The sequence below is a fragment of the Carcharhinus amblyrhynchos genome, unplaced genomic scaffold (genome assembly GCF_965287045.1).
Source record: "Carcharhinus amblyrhynchos unplaced genomic scaffold, sCarAmb.v2.hapA scaffold_596, whole genome shotgun sequence".
NCBI classification, from domain to species: Eukaryota; Metazoa; Chordata; class Chondrichthyes; order Carcharhiniformes; family Carcharhinidae; genus Carcharhinus; species Carcharhinus amblyrhynchos.
In genome coordinates, this window is record NW_027650336.1 from 66476 (window position 1) to 83719 (window position 17244).

At 48.6% G+C, this 17244-nt stretch overlaps 1 protein-coding gene across 1 annotated transcript in view; it reads right to left on the reverse strand.

The window, feature by feature from the left end:
* Positions 1-73: 73 nt before the first annotated feature.
* LOC145339664 (alpha-tectorin-like) overlaps positions 74-17244 on the reverse strand; it is a gene marked incomplete at its 5' end in the record, with an annotated part of 33782 nt that continues 16611 nt past the window's right edge. Inside the window, 5 exons of the mRNA XM_080184178.1 lie at positions 74-807; positions 4513-5083; positions 5901-6499; positions 11942-12512; positions 13330-13928. Coding sequence (XP_080040304.1) covers positions 74-807; positions 4513-5083; positions 5901-6499; positions 11942-12512; positions 13330-13928 — 3074 coding nt within the window. The remainder of the gene's footprint in view (positions 808-4512; positions 5084-5900; positions 6500-11941; positions 12513-13329; positions 13929-17244) is intronic.

Consider the following 17244-nt stretch of genomic DNA (forward strand, 5'->3'; position numbering starts at 1 on the left):
GGGAAGGTGCTGCCTGAGAGGGTGGTGGAGGCAGGGACTCTCACAACAGTTAAGAAGCATCTGGATGAACACTTCAATCACCAAGGCACAGTGAGCTGTGGACCAGGGACTGGGAAATGGGGTGAGTATAGATTGGTATTTGATGGTGGACACTGATATGATGGGCTGAAGGGCCTGTTTGTGTGCTGTCCCACTCTATGATCCTTACCTGAACTTTGCCAGTTTGACCCCTGGACAGCTGGATCTGATATCCGTACACCTGGATCTCAACCAGACGTGTCCAGGACACGGGGCTGGAGCTGCGCTGATCATTCTCCACCTCAATGTTGAACATTGTGAGGTTCCCAGACACTCCGCAGTACTTACTCAAGGTGTATTTACAAGTTCCCTGGAAATCAAATGTTCTGCCGTCAAAGGTGGAATAATGGGGGTCACCTGTGGCCCAGCAGGTGGCCCTCTCTTTGGGGTAGCAGCCCCGCACTCCGTCCACAAGGCGGCAGTCTTCATGGAGGCTGCAGCTGTGATCTTCACACCTCATGCCCATGGTGGCGTTCCAGCAGGTACATTTTCTGCTGCAGTTCTCTGTTAGGATCACCATCTCACCTTTACTGTAATAACCACCCTGGAACGAGCAGCCACACTGACTGAGGGGCACACACACAGCCCCACTCAGGATGTAGCCATCATCGCACTCACAGCTCTCTCTACAAGGCTGACTGCAGTATAATGGTGCTGTTGTATCGGCACAACTGGCAGGACAGGCGGAACTACAGGCGGCATAGTGACTGTGTGACGGGCAGGGGAGTCCTGAAAGACACAATGACACGGGGGTTACAGTAAAGAACGCAGTGACAGACAAACCCTGTCCTTTCCCTCATTGCTCGGCACAGAAAGCCTCTGGGAGCCGCAAGAACTCAAAGAACAAAGAAAATTCCAGCTCAGGAACAGGCCCTTCGGCCCCTCCAATCCTGCACTGACCCGTGCTGCCCCCGACTGAACTAAAACCCCCGACCCTTCCGGGGACCGTATCCCTCTATTCCCATCCTATTCATGGATTTGTCCAGATGCCCCTTAAAACTCACTATCGTATCCGCTTCCACTCCCTCCCCCGGCAGCGAGTTCCAGACACCCACCCCCCTCTGTGTAAAAAATCTGCCTCGTACATCTCCTTTAAACCTTGCCCCTCGCACCTTAAACCTGTGCCCCCGAGTAATTGACTCTTCCACCCTGGGAAAAAGCTTCGACTATCCACTCTGTCCATGCCCCTCATAATCTTGTAGACTTCTATCAGGTCTCCCCTCAATCTCCATCGTTCCAGTGAGAACAAACCAAGTTTCTCCAACCTCTCCTCACAGCTAATGCCCTCCATACCAGGCAACATCCTGGTAAATCTTTTCTGTACCCTCTCCAAAGGAGAGTCCCCAACTGATCTATATCCTGCTGTATCCTCTGGTCCTCATCGCTATCCGCAAATCCACCAATCTTTGTGTCATCCGCAAACTTACTGATCAAACCAGTTACCTTTTCCTCCAAATCATTTCTATACATTACAAACAGCAAAGGTCCCAGCACTGATCCCTGAGGAGTGACACCACTCGGCCCATTGTGTCTGTACTGGCTCTCCAATCCAGCATGGTGACCCAGTGCCATTCCCCGGCCTTTTCCCCGTCTCCCTGCACATCGTTTCCATTCGAATCACCATCCGACTCCCTCTCGAATCCCTCGATCGATCCTGCCTCCACCACACTCCCAGACAGAACATTCCAGAACCCAGCCCCTCGCTGGGTCAGAGTTTCCCCTCACGTCACACTGGCTTCTTTTACAAATCAGTTTCTATCTGTGTCCTCTCACTCCCGATGCTTCTCCGAGTGGGAACAGTTTCTCCCGATTTCCTCTGTCCAGCTCCCTTTGAACATCTCGATCTAATCTCCTCTGAGCCTCTCCTCTCTCCCAAGGAGGATGGAACCAACCAGGGAGCAGCTTACTCTGGTTTGGGTGTTGTACAATGGGGGGGCTGATTGATCCCCTCATAGTTAAAGGATCTGGAGGGAGGGGTGAGCATCGTACGATAGAATTCAAACTTCAGTTTGGGGCTGAGAAAGTGGGACTCTCACATTGGTATTCTGGAATTAATCCAAAGGAGATTATTTAGGGATGAGGACAGATCGGATCCCAGTGGAGTGGACAGGAAGCTAAAAGGTCGGACAGCGAATGAACAGTGGCCGTTATTTCAGGAGATTCTCAGTTCCTCACAATTAAAATATATCCCAGTGAGGAAGGAAGATGGAAACGGGGGGTAAAAACTATCCATGGATAAACAAGGAGGTCATGGACAGGATAGAGAGGAAAACTAAGGGATATCAGACTGCAGCAGGATGGGAGATTGGGAAACTCTCAAACATCAACACCTGGTGGTGTTGTGGATAGTCTGGAGGGATGTCAGAAGTTGCAGTGTGACATAGATAGGATGCAAGACTGGGCGGAGAAGTGGCAGATGGACTTCAACCCAGATAAATGTGTAGTCGTCCATTTTGGCAAGTCCAATGGGATGCAGGAGTACAATATCAAGGGTAGGAGTCTTAGCAGTGTAGAGGATCAGAAGGATCTTGGGGTCCGGGTCCACAGGACTCTTAAATCGGCCTCGCAGGTGGAGGATGTGGTTAAGAAGGCGTACGGTGTACTGGCCTTCATTAATCGAGGGATTGAGTTTAGGAGTTGGGAGGTAATGCTGCAACTTTATAAGACCCTTGTCAGACCCCACTTGGAGTACTGTGCACAGTCCTGGTCGCCTCACTACAGGAAGGATGTGGAAGCTATTGAGAGGGTGCAGAGGAGGTTTACAAGGATGTTGCCTGGATTGGGAGGCATGCCTTATGAAGATAGGTTGAGGGAGCTGGGACTCTTCTCCCTGGAGAGACGAAGGTTGAGAGGCAACCTGATAGAGGTTTATAAAATGTTGAGAGGAATAGATAGGGTGGATTCTCGGAGGCTATTTCCCAGGGCTGAAATGGTCGCTACGAGAGGACACAGGTTTAAGGTGCGGGGAAGAAAGTACAGAAGTGATGTTAGGGGTAAGTTTTTCACTCAGAGGGTGGTGAGCGAGTGGAATCGGCTGCCGTCGGTGGTGGTGGAGGCGAACTCGCTGGGGTCTTTTAAAAGACTTCTGGATGAGTATATGGGATTTAATGGGGTTGAGGGTTATAGATAGGTCTGGGAGGGAGGGATATCATCGGTGCAACTTGTGGGCCGAAGGGCCTGTTTGGGCTGTGATGTTCTATCAACAAATGGATACTAAAAAAGGAATAAAAAGAATGAACGTGAATTACAAAAGAAAAGCAGCGCAAAATATCAAAACCAGATCACATCACAGAACAGAGAGTATAGAAGGAGCAGGAATCGGACCTCAGGCAGAGTAAAACAGGTGACAGTCTGAGAAGGGAGGGCTGAGAGTGTTGGACTGAAATACGCACAGTGCACGGAACAAGGTAAATGAGCTTGTTGCGCACATTGAAATTGGCCGGTATGATGTTGTGGGCGTCACAGAGACGTGTCTGCAAGGGGAGTGGGGCTGGGATTGAAATATCCAAGGATCTGTGTCCTATGGGAAGGACAGGGAGACGGGCAAAGGGGGAGGGGTTGAATTGTTTGGAAGGAATGAAGTTAAATCGATAACAGGAAGTGATACGGGATCAGAAGGCACAGAATCTGTGTGGGTGGAGGTGAGGAATCGCCAAGTTAAAAAGACCCTGATGGGAGTTACGTACAGACCCCCCCAGCAGGAGTCAGGGTGGGGGGTGGGGGGGGGGGGGCGCACAGAGAATAAATCAGGAGATAGAAAAGGCAAATAAAAAAGGCAATGTTACAATAATCCTGGGGGGACTTCAATATGCAGGAGGACTGGGAAAATCAGGTAGGTAATAGATCCCAAGACAGGAATTTGTGGAATGTGGAAGAGATGGAGCAGCTTGTGACGGAGCCGGCTAGGGAACAGGGAATTGTGGATTGGGTGATGTGTAATGAGGCTGAATTGACTGAAGGAATCCTTAGGGAGCAGTGACCACAATAAACTAGAAAATCTCAATCTAATCTCCTCTCAGCCTCTCCTCTCTCCAAGAACAGTCCCAATCTCCCCAATCCATCCTCATCCCTGGAACCATTCCTGTAAACCTCTCCTGCTCTCTCGCCAATGTCTCCACGTCCTTCCTATAGCGCGGCACCCAGAACTGTGCACAATATTCCCGCTGAGGTCTAACTAATGTCTTGTATAAGTTCAGCACAACCTCCTGCCTCTTGTACTCTGTGCCCCTATTCATAAATCCCAGAATACTATCAGCATCATTAACCCCTCTCCCTCCCCCCGTCCTGCCACCGACACTGATCTCTGCACAGATCCCCCCAGCTCCCTCTGCTCCGGCCCCCTTTCAGAATTGGAACGGGTGAATCCAGTGCCCAGGATATTGAACAGAAACTTGGGAGAGTGAGAGGGTGATCTTTTCAAAGACATCTTCTTACCACAGCCTGTGCCATTTCTCCAGTCTCCGATGGTGATGCCTCTCCTCTGACACTGGTCTGCATAAGATTCAATGGCCTGACAGAGTGACTGGTGGCTTCCGGCTAATGCGCACAGATCAAAGACACAGTTAGCAGTGTAAGCTGTTGGCCTCAGCACCGAGTGACATTGGCGGAATGGCCCCTGGGCATCACTCAGAACCCCACAGTAACTTTCCGAGGCGTAGACACGGTGAGCTGCTTCAGTGCAGGCGGGGCTGGGGGGGCCTGTGTCGTCCACGCAGCCAGAGCCAGAGGTTGGCCTTTTCCAGCTGTTCCCAAAGGCTGAGGCAGCGGCCAAGGCGCTCCCGTTGGGGGACAGGAAATCGTCAGCAGCCTCTCCGTTGAGGTTTCCACACAGTCCGCACACAGAGCCCCAATAGGTGATTGGGACTGACACCACCGCGTAATGGTTCCAGTCATAGGAGACACTGAGGCCAAAATCCGTCTGCAGCAAGGCCGCTGATCCACTCTGGGAAAGGCCCACTTTTCCAGAGCCTAATCTCAACGGCAAATTAAAGGCCTCGCCATTGACCTGTTACCACGGAGACACAGGGAGAAAGGCAGTTACCGACGGAAATATAAGATCAACTCAACAATCTGCGTCCCGCAGTGAGATGTTAGTGTTGCTGACAGTCAGGACGATAGTCTGAGGCTACACACTGACTTTGATCAGCTGGGAAATTGGCCAGAGCAATGGCAGATGGAATTTAATCCTGATAAATGTCAGCTGATACATTTTGGGATGTTGAATAAGGGTCGGATTGACACCATCAACAGCGGGTCCACAGTGAGTGTTGAGCAACAAAGGGACCCTGGTGTACAATTCCATAGATCCCTGAAGGTGGGAGCCCAGGGAGATAGAGTGGTGAAGCAGGCGTACAGAAGGCCAAAGCAGAGGATATAGGGACAGGGAGGCCTTGGTACAAACCTGTTTGTGAACAGAACTCCCACTCACCTGATGAAAGGGAAGAGCCCCAAATGCTAGTGGATTTTTGCTCCTGAATAAACCTGTTGGACTTTAACCTGGTGTTGTGAGCCTTCTTACAGAGGTGTCTCAGACTAGAGGCTGTTCGTTTGAGGTGAGCAGTAAGTGGTTTAGAGAGGATCTGAGGAAATGCTTTCTGACCCAGAGGGTGGTGGAGGGAAGGTGCTGCCTGAGAGGGTGGTGGAGGCAGGGACTCTCACAACAGTTAAGAAGCATCTGGATGAACACTTCAATCACCAAGGCACAGTGAGCTGTGGACCAGGGACTGGGAAATGGGGTGAGTATAGATTGGTATTTGATGGTGGACACTGATATGATGGGCTGAAGGGCCTGTTTGTGTGCTGTCCCACTCTATGATCCTTACCTGAACTTTGCCAGTTTGACCCCTGGACAGCTGGATCTGATATCCGTACACCTGGATCTCAACCAGACGTGTCCAGGACACGGGGCTGGAGCTGCGCTGATCATTCTCCACCTCAATGTTGAACATTGTGAGGTTCCCAGACACTCCGCAGTACTTACTCAAGGTGTATTTACAAGTTCCCTGGAAATCAAATGTTCTGCCGTCAAAGGTGGAATAATGGGGGTCACCTGTGGCCCAGCAGGTGGCCCTCTCTTTGGGGTAGCAGCCCCGCACTCCGTCCACAAGGCGGCAGTCTTCATGGAGGCTGCAGCTGTGATCTTCACACCTCATGCCCATGGTGGCGTTCCAGCAGGTACATTTTCTGCTGCAGTTCTCTGTTAGGATCACCATCTCACCTTTACTGTAATAACCACCCTGGAACGAGCAGCCACACTGACTGAGGGGCACACACACAGCCCCACTCAGGATGTAGCCATCATCGCACTCACAGCTCTCTCTACAAGGCTGACTGCAGTATAATGGTGCTGTTGTATCGGCACAACTGGCAGGACAGGCGGAACTACAGGCGGCATAGTGACTGTGTGACGGGCAGGGGAGTCCTGAAAGACACAATGACACGGGGGTTACAGTAAAGAACGCAGTGACAGACAAACCCTGTCCTTTCCCTCATTGCTCGGCACAGAAAGCCTCTGGGAGCCGCAAGAACTCAAAGAACAAAGAAAATTCCAGCTCAGGAACAGGCCCTTCGGCCCCTCCAATCCTGCACTGACCCGTGCTGCCCCCGACTGAACTAAAACCCCCTCCCCTTCCGGGGACCGTATCCCTCTATTCCCATCCTATTCATGGATTTGTCCAAACACCCCTTAAAACTCACTATCGTATCCGCTTCCACTCCCTCCCCCGGCAGCGAGTTCCAGGCACCCACCCCCCTCTGTGTAAAAAATCTGCCTCGTACATCTCCTTTAAACCTTGTCCCTCGCACCTTAAACCTGTGTCCCCGAGTAATTGACTCTTCCACCCTGGGAAAAAGCTTCTGACTATCCACTCTGTCCGTGCCCCTCATAATCTTGTAGACTTCTATCAGGTCTCCCCTCAACCTCCATCGCTCCAGTGAGAACAAACCAAGTTTCTCCAACCTCTCTTCATAGCTAATGCCCTCCATACCAGGCAACATCCTGGTAAATCTTTTTTGTACCCTCTCCAAAGCCTCCACATCCTTCTGGTAGTGTGGTGACCAGAATTGAACACTATATTCCAAGTGCAGCCTAACTAAGGTTCTATAAAGCTGCAACATGATTTGCCAATTTTTAAACTCAATGCCCCGGCCGATGAAGGCAAGCATGCCGTATGCCTTCCTGACTACCTTCTCCACCTGCATTGCCACTTTCAGTGCCCTGTGTACCTGTACACCCAGATCCCTCTGCCTATCAATACTCTTAAGGGTTCTGCCATTTACTGTATATTTCCTATCTGTATTAGACCTTCCAAAATGTATTACCTCACATTTGTCTGGATTAAACTCCATCTGCTACCTCTCTGCCCAAGTCCCGAACTGATCTATATCCTGCTGTATCCTCTGATGGTCCTCATCGCTATCCACAAATCCACCAACTTTTGTGTCGTCCACAAACTCATTAATCCAAAGGAGATTATTTAGGGATGAGGACAGATTTGATCCCAGTGGAGTGGACAGGAAGCTAAAAGGTCGGACAGCGAATGAACAGTGGCCGTTATTTCAGGAGATTCTCAGTTCCTCACAATTAAAATATATCCCAGTGAGGAAGGAAGATGGGAACGGGGGGTAAAAACTATCCATGGATAAACAAGGAGGTTTGAGACAGAGGGTAGTTGTCGAGGGGACCTTTTCTGGCTGGAGGCCAGTCACCAATGGTGTGCCGCAGGGCTCAGTACTGGGACCTCTCTTCTTTGTAGTATACATAAACGACTTGGAAGAGGGCGTACGTGGTGTGATCAGCAAGTTTGCAGATGACACCAAGATGGCAGGATTGGCAGATACTGAGGAGGACTGTCAGGTGACACAGCAGGATATAGATAGGTTGGTACATTGGGCAGATAGATGGCAGATGGAATTTAATCCTGATAAATGCGAGGTGATGCATTTTGGAAGGAATAATGCAGGGAGGAGTTATGTGATAAAAGGTAGACCGATTAAGAGTATAGAGATACAGAGGGACCTGGGAGTGCAGGTTCACAACTCTCTGAAGGTGTCGACACAGGTGGAGAAGGTTGTGAAGAAAGCTTATGGAATGCTAGCCTTTATAGGAAGGGGTATAGAGTATAAGAGCTGCCGTCTAATGCTTCAGTTGTACAGAACGTTGGTTAGACCGCATTTGGAGTACTGAGTCCAGTTCTGGTCACCTTACTACCGGAAGGACGTGGAGACCCTGGAGAGGGTGCAGAGGAGGTTTACCAGGATGATGCCTGGCATGGAAGGACTGAGTTACGAGGAAAGGTTGGAGAAACTGGGGCTCTTCTCCTTAGAAAGATGGAGATTAAGGGGGGATCTGATAGAGGTGTATAAAATACTGAAGGGTATAGAAAGAGTGAACAGTGGTAGGCTTTTCCCTAGATTGGGGACAATTACGAGAGGTCACAATCTAAGGGTGAGGGGGGAGAAGTACAATTTGGATAATGAGAGGAAGGTTTTTCACGCAGAGGGTCGTGGGGGTATGGAACGCACTACTGAGTAGGGTGGTGGAGGCAGGCACGTTGGACTTGTTTAAGGTTTACTTAGATAGACACATGAGCGAAGCAAGGATGGAGGGTTATAGTAGAGGGTATTAAATAGGGTCAGAGCCTCAGGACGATACCGGAAATGTAGTTTTATATGTTAACGTATTGTCTTTTTATTCCACAGGGTCGGTCCACCTTGTTGTCAAACAAGGGGCATGCACACGGTGGGTCGTGCGTGGGCTGCTCTTGGAGGTTCCGGGAGTGGCCTAGTACTTCGTGTCGATGTGTGTGCTTAATCCTGGACCAGCAGATGGGCACCGCAACAGCTCAGTGACTATCACTGCTAGCTGTGCAGATACATGGATTTGGGCCTGTGTCTGTGGGAGTTTGCGCATTCTCCCTGTGGTTGCGTGGGTTTCCTCCGGGCGCTCCGGTTTCCTCCCACACCCCAAAGATGTGCTTTTAGGCTGATTGGTGTAACAAATTGACCCTACGCTATTCTCCCCTGAATCTGGCTACATTAGGGGTTCCACTCACATACACACAGGGCAGGGTAGGTGTAGGAGGATGCGGTGGCGCGGGCTCGTTGGGCCAAAGGGCCTGTTTCCCGTGCTGGGATGTTCTTTGAGGTCATGGACAAGATAGAGAGAAAAACTAAGGGATATCATACAGCAAAGGGCAGCAGCAGGATGGGAGATTGGGAAACTCTCAAACATCAAGAAAGGAATACTAAAAAAGGAATAAAAAGAGGAAAGGTAAATTACAAAAGAAATCCAGCGCAAAATAGCAAGAAGGATAGTAAAAGCTTCTCTCGGTTTATAAAAGGGAAGAGAGTCACTGGGGTGAGTTCTAGTCCCTCGGAAGATGATGCTGGAGAGTTAATCCTGAGGAACAATGAAATGGGGAGATATTAAATCAATCCTTTGCCTCAGTTTTCACCGTGGAGGACATTTGTACCATTCCTATAGGAACCGGCAAGTCAGAGGCAATAGAAAGGGTAGAACTTCAAACAATCATCATCGATAGGAAAAAGGTACTCAGCAAACTATTGGGATTGAGGGCAGACAAGTCCCCTGGGCCAGATGGCTGACATCTGAGGGAATTAAAGGAAGTGGGAGCAGAGATAGAGGATTCATTGGTTATAATATTCCAAAATTCCCTGGACACGGGAAAGGTTCCAGTGGATTGATAATGTACAAATGTAACACCCTTATTCAAAAAGGGAGGGAGGGACAATGTGGGGAATTACAGAGCAGGTAGTTTAACATCTGTTGTTGGGAAAATGTTTGAATCAATTATGGGCGAAGTGATATAGGGACATTTGGAAAGTCAGAACCTTATCCATCAGAGTCAGCATGGGTTTATGAAAGGCCAATCATGTTTGACTAATTAGCAAGGTTTCTTTGAGGATGTAACAAGGTGGAGAGTGGGGGTCCTGTAGATGTAATATATCTGGAGTTTCGGAAGGAGTTTGATAAGATGCTGCACAAAAGGTGAATTCACAAGGTTAGATCACATGGGGTTAGGGGTGGTTTATTATCTTGGACAGGTGATTGGCTGATGGACAGAAGACAGAGAGTTCGGATAAATGTTTTTTTTTCTGGAGGGCAGGAAGTAACTAGTGGGATCGCAGGGTTTGGTCCTTGTGCCCCAGCTCTGTACAATCAATGTTAGTGACTTGGATACAGGGATAGATGCTCTGTAGCCAGATTAGCAGATGATACAGGTGGCATGGTCACACAGTGATTCCCGGCTTGGGTCACTGTCTATATGGAGTTTGCACATTCTCCCCGTGTCTGCGTGGGTTTCCTCCAAGTGCTCCAGTTTTCTGCCACAGTCCAAAGGTGTGCGGGTTAGGTCGATTGTCCAGGCTAAATTGCCTCTTAGTCTCCTGAGGTGTGTAGGTTCGAGGGGTTAGTGGGTAAAATAGGTTGGGATATAGGGGTAGGGCCTGGGTGGGATTGTGGTCAGCGCAGACTCAATGGGCCGAAGGGCCTCTTTCTGTACTGTAGGATTTCTATGACTCTATGGCACATAAATAGGCGGGACAGTAAGCTGCAATGAGGAAATAAGAACCTTACAAATGGATATGGATAGGTTAGGAGAGTGGGTAAAAATGTGGCAGATAGAGTTTAATGTGGATAAGTGTGTGATGGTGCATTTTGGAAAGAAAAATAGGAAATTGACTTATTATCTAAATGTGGAGAGACTTCGGGATGCTCCGGTGCAGAGGGATCTGGATGTCCTTGTTCATGAATCACCGGAAACTAACGTGGGACAGCAGATAATAAAAGAAAGTGAATGGAGTGTTGGCGTTTCTAGCTAAAGGAATAGAATATAAAGGTGAGGAAGTGTTGCTGGAACAATACAGAGTGTCGGTGAGGCTGCACGGGGAGTGTTGTGCACAGTTTGGTTCCCTGTATTTGAGGAAAGATGGAGTGACATTGGAGGCAGTTCAGAGGAGGTTCACTCGATTGATTCCAGAGATGAGGCGGTTGTCGTATGAAGAGGGATTGAACAGTTTAGGCCGATACTTGCTGGAATGTAGAAGAATGAGGGGAGATCAGATTGAGGTATATAAGATGATAAAAGGTTTGGATAAAGTAGAGGTGGAGTGGATTCTTCCTCCTGTGGGACATTCTAGGACAAGAGGTCAGTCTGAGGATAAGGGGCAGCAAATTTCAAATAGGGAAACGACCTCTCCCAAAGGGTTGTGAATCTGTGGAATTCACTCCCCCCAGAGTGGGGTGGGTGCAGGGACAGTGAGTAAATTAAAGGGGGAGTTAGACAGATGTTTAATTGGGAACGGGGTGAAGGGTTATGGGGAGAAGGCAGGAAAATGGGGGGGAGGAGTGTATCAGCCATGATAGAATGACGGAGTGGACTCGATCGGCCAAATGGTCTAATTCTGCTCTCATATCTCAGGTCTCTCATGATTCTTAAATGGGGAACAGTCCCAATCTCCCCAATCCATCCTCATCCCTGGAACCATTCCTGTAAACCTCTCCTGCTCTCTCGCCAATGTCTCCATGTCCTTCCTATAGCGCGGCACCCAGAACTGTGCACAATATTCCTGCTGAGGTCTAACTAATGTCTTGTATAAGTTCAGCACAACCTCCTGCCTCTTGTACTCTGTGCCCCTATTCATAAATCCCAGAATACTATCAGCATCATTAACCCCTCTCCCTCCCCCCGTCCTGCCACCGACACTGATCTCTGCACAGATCCCCCCAGCTCCCTCTGCTCCGGCCCCCTTTCAGAATTGGAACGGGTGAATCCAGTGCCCAGGATATTGAACAGAAACTTGGGAGAGTGAGAGGGTGATCTTTTCAAAGACATTTTCTTACCACAGCCTGTGCCATTTCTCCAGTCTCCGATGGTGATGCCTCTCCTCTGACACTGGTCTGCATAAGATTCAATGGCCTGACAGAGTGACTGGTGGCTTCCGGCTAATGCGCACAGATCAAAGACACAGTTAGCAGTGTAAGCTGTTGGCCTCAGCACCGAGTGACATTGGCGGAATGGCCCCTGGGCATCACTCAGAACCCCACAGTAACTTTCCGAGGCGTAGGCACGGTGAGCTGCTTCAGTGCAGGCGGGGCTGGGGGGGCCTGTGTCGTCCACGCAGCCAGAGCCAGAGGTTGGCCTTTTCCAGCTGTTCCCAAAGGCTGAGGCAGAGGCCAAGGCGCTCCCGTTGGGGGACAGGAAATCGTCAGCAGCCTCTCCGTTGAGGTTTCCACACAGTCCGCACACAGAGCCCCAATAGGTGATTGGGACTGACACCACCGCGTAATGGTTCCAGTCATAGGAGACACTGAGGCCAAAATCCGTCTGCAGCAAGGCCGCTGATCCACTCTGGGAAAGGCCCACTTTTCCAGAGCCTAATCTCAACGGCAAATTAAAGGCCTCGCCATTGACCTGTTACCACGGAGACACAGGGAGAAAGGCAGTTACCGACGGAAATATAAGATCAACTCAACAATCTGCGTCCCGCAGTGAGATGTTAGTGTTGCTGACAGTCAGGACGATAGTCTGAGGCTACACACTGACTTTGATCAGCTGGGAAATTGGCCAGAGCAATGGCAGATGGAATTTAATCCTGATAAATGTCAGCTGATACATTTTGGGATGTTGAATAAGGGTCGGATTGACACCATCAACAGTGGGTCCACAGTGAGTGTTGGGGAACAAGGGGACCCTGGTGTACAATTCCATAGATCCCTGAAGGTGGGAGCCCAGGGAGATAGAGTGGTGAAGCAGGCGTACGGAAGGCCAAAGCAGAGGATATAGGGACAGGGAGGCCTTGGTACAAACCTGTTTGTGAACAGAACTCCCACTCACCTGATGAAAGGGAAGAGCCCCAAATGCTAGTGGATTTTTGCTACTCAATAAACCTGTTGGACTTTAACCTGGTGTTGTGAGCCTTCTTACAGAGGTGTCTCAGACTAGAGGCTGTTAGTTTAAGGTGAGCAGTAAGTGGTTTAGAGAGGATCTGAGGAAATGCTTTCTGACCCAGAGGGTGGTGGAGGGAAGGTGCTGCCTGAGAGGGTGGTGGAGGCAGGGACTCTCACAACAGTTAAGAAGCATCTGGATGAACACTTCAATCACCAAGGCACAGTCAGCTGTGGACCAGGGACTGGGAAATGGGATGAGTATAGATTGGTATTTGATGGTGGACACTGATATGATGGGCTGAAGGGCCTGTTTGTGTGCTGTCCCACTCTATGATCCTTACCTGAACTTTGCCAGTTTGACCCCTGGACAGCTGGATCTGATATCCGTACACCTGGATCTCAACCAGACGTGTCCAGGACACGGGGCTGGAGCTGCGCTGATCATTCTCCACCTCAATGTTGAACATTGTGAGGTTCCCAGACACTCCGCAGTACTTACTCAAGGTGTATTTACAAGTTCCCTGGAAATCAAATGTTCTGCCGTCAAAGGTGGAATAATGGGGGTCACCTGTGGCCCAGCAGGTGGCCCTCTCTTTGGGGTAGCAGCCCCGCACTCCGTCCACAAGGCGGCAGTCTTCATGGAGGCTGCAGCTGTGATCTTCACACCTCATGCCCATGGTGGCGTTCCAGCAGGTACATTTTCTGCTGCAGTTCTCTGTTAGGATCACCATCTCACCTTTACTGTAATAACCACCCTGGAACGAGCAGCCACACTGACTGAGGGGCACACACACAGCCCCACTCAGGATGTAGCCATCATCGCACTCACAGCTCTCTCTACAAGGCTGACTGCAGTATAATGGTGCTGTTGTATCGGCACAACTGGCAGGACAGGCGGAACTACAGGCGGCATAGTGACTGTGTGACGGGCAGGGGAGTTCTGAAAGACATAAGAAAATAAGAACATAAGAACTAGGAGCAGGAGTTGGCCATTTGGCCCCTCGATCCTGCCCCGCCATTCAATAAGATCGTGGCTGATCTTTTCATGGACTCAGCTCCACTTACCCGCCCGCTCACCATAACCCTTAATTCCTTTACTGTTCAGAAATCTATCTATCCTTGCCTTAAAAACATTCAATGAGGGAGCCTCAACTGGGCAGGGAATTCCACAGATTCACAACCCTTTGTGTGAAGAAGTTCCTCCTCAACTCAGTCCCAAATCTGCTCCCCCTTATTTTGAGGCCATTCCCCCAGTTCTAGTTTCACTGCCAGTGGAAACAACTCCCCTGCTTCTATCTTATCGATTCCCTTCATAATCTTATATGTTTCTATCAGATCTCCCCTCATTCTTCTGAATTCCAATGAGTATAGCCCCAGTCTACTCAGTCTCTCCTCATAAGCCAACCCTCTCAACTCCGGAATCACCCTAGTGAATCTCCTCTGCACCCCCTCCAGTGCCAGTATATCCTTTCTCAAGTAAGGAGACCAAAACTGTACACAGTACTCCAGGTGTGGCCTCACCAACACCTTATACAGCTGCAACATAACCTCACTGTTTTTAAACTCCATCCCTCTAGCAATGAAGGATAAAATTCCATTTGCTTCTTAATTCCTGCTGCAAACCAACTCCTTGAGATTCCTGCACAAGGACACCCAGGTCCCTCTGCACAGCAGCATGCTGCAATTTTTTACCATTTAAATAACAGTCCATTTTGCTGTTATTCCGACCAAAATGGATGACCTCACATTTACCAACATTGTACTCCATCTGCCAGACCCTCGCCCACTCACTGAGATTATCTATATCCCTTTGCAGACTTTGTGTCCTCTGCACACTTTGCTCTACCACCCATCTTAGTGTCATCTGTGAATTTTGACACACTGCACTTGGTCCCCAATTCCAAATCATCTATGTAAATTGTAAACAATTGCAATCCCAACACTGATCCCTGAGGCACACCACTAGTCACTGATCACCAACCAGAAAAACACCCATTTACCCCCACTCTTTGCTTTTTGTTAGTTAACCAATCCTCTATCCATGCTAACACATTACCCATTACACTGTGCACCTTTATCTTATGTAGCAGTCTTTGGCACCTTGTCAAATGCCTTCTAGAAATCCAGATACACCCCATCCACAGGTTCCTCATTCTCCACTGCACAAAGAATGCCACCAAACTAGTTAAACATGACCTTCCCTTCATGAACCCATACTGCATCTTACCAATGGGACAATTTATATCCAGGTGTCTCGCTGTTTCTTCCTTGGTGATAGAATCAAGCATTTTCCCCAATACAGAAGTTAAGCTAACCGGCCTATTGTTATCTGCCTTTTGTCTACCCTCTTTTTTAAACAGTGGCGTCACGTTTGCTGTTTTCCAATCTGTGGGAACCACCCCAGAGTCCAGTGAATTTTGGTAAATTACCGCTAGTGCATTTGCTATTTCTCCCACCATCTCTTTTAGTTCCCTGGGATGTATTCCATCAGGACCAGGAGACTTGTCTACCTTTCGCCCCCCCCCCCCCCCCCCCCATTAACTTGCCCAATGCTACCTCTTTCATGATAATGATAGTTTCTCCGTCCTCATTGCCATACTTTTCCTGTCATTAGTTTTTGGCTTGTTATTTGTGTTTTCCACTGTGAAGATCGACACAAAATACCTGTTCAATGCCTCAGCCATTTTCTCATTTCCACTTATTACATCCCCCTTCTCATTCTCGAAAGGACCAATGTTTAATTTAGTCACTTTTTCTCATTTTATATCTTTGTAGAAACTTTTGCTATCTGTTTTTATATTCGGAGCTAATTTACTCTCATAATCCATCTTACTTTTTTTTATAGCTTTTTTCATGGCTTTCTGCTGAGCTTTAAAGATTTCCCAATCCTCTCGTTTCCCACTAATCTTTGCCTCTTTGTATGTGTTTTCTTTCAATCTGATCCCCTTCTTTATTTCCTTAGATACCCATGGCTGATTATCTCTTGTTCTACAGTCCTTCCTTATCACTGGGATATACTTTTGCTGTGAACAATCGCTTTGAAAGTCCTCCACTGTTCCTCAATTGTCCCACCATAAAGTTTTTGCTCCCAGTCTGCCTTAGCCAAGTCCTCCCTCATCCCTTTATAATCTCCTTTGTTTAAGCACAAGACACTGGGATTGGATTTTACCTTCTCATTCTCCATCTGTATTTTAAATTTAACCCATACTGTGATGGCTTCTTCCGAGAGGATCCCTAACTGTAAAATCATTAATTATTTCCGTCTCATTACACAGGACCAGATCTAGGATAGCTTGTTTCCCTTGTTTGTTCCATTACATACCGTGCAAGGAAGCTATTGCGGATACATTCTATAAACTCCTCCTCAAGGCTGCCTTGACTGACCTGGTTTGACCAATTGACGTGTAGATTCAAATCCCCCGTGATAATTGCTGTGCCAGTTTTACACGCATCAGTTATTTGTTTATTTCTCGCCCCACCATGATGTTATTATTTGGCGGCCTATAGACTCCACCTATCAGTGACTTTTTCTCCTTACTATTTCGAATTTCCACCCAAATGGATTCAACCCTTTTTTCCATAGAGCCTATATCATCTCTCACTCCCACCCTGACATCATCCTTAAATATCTGAGCTACACCGCCTCCCTTACCTTCCTGTCGCTCCCTCCAGTCTGATATCCCCCGAATATTTAACTCCCAGTTCTGACCATCCTGAAACCATATCTCTGTAATAACCACCAAATCATACTCATTCGCAATGGTTTGTGCCGTCAACTCATTTCCCTTGTTTCGAATGTTCCGAGCATTCAGATAAAGTGCCCTAATGCTAGTTTTTGTACCTTTTTGAATTTTAACACTTCCATTAATAACATCTCCTGAGTTCTTCCTTTGAATTTTTTTCCTGATTTTTGATGTAGTTGGAACCTTCTCCCCACATTTTCTCCTTGCTCCCTCCTTCTCGAGCTCCTTATGTAGATTCCCGTCCCCCTGGCATATTAGTTTAAACCCTCCCCAGCCGGTCTAGCAAACACTCCCCTTCGGACATCAGTCCCAGTCCTGCCCAGGTGGGAGTGAGTCCCACATTCTCCCCACAGAGAAAGCATTCTTTCTGGTTGTATCACAACTCGGTCTGGGCTCCTGCTCTGCCCAAGATCGCAAAGAACTACAAAAGGCCGTGAACGTAGTCCAATCCATCACACAAACCAGCCTCCCACCCATTGACTCTGTCTACGCTTCCCGCTGCCTTGGGAAAAG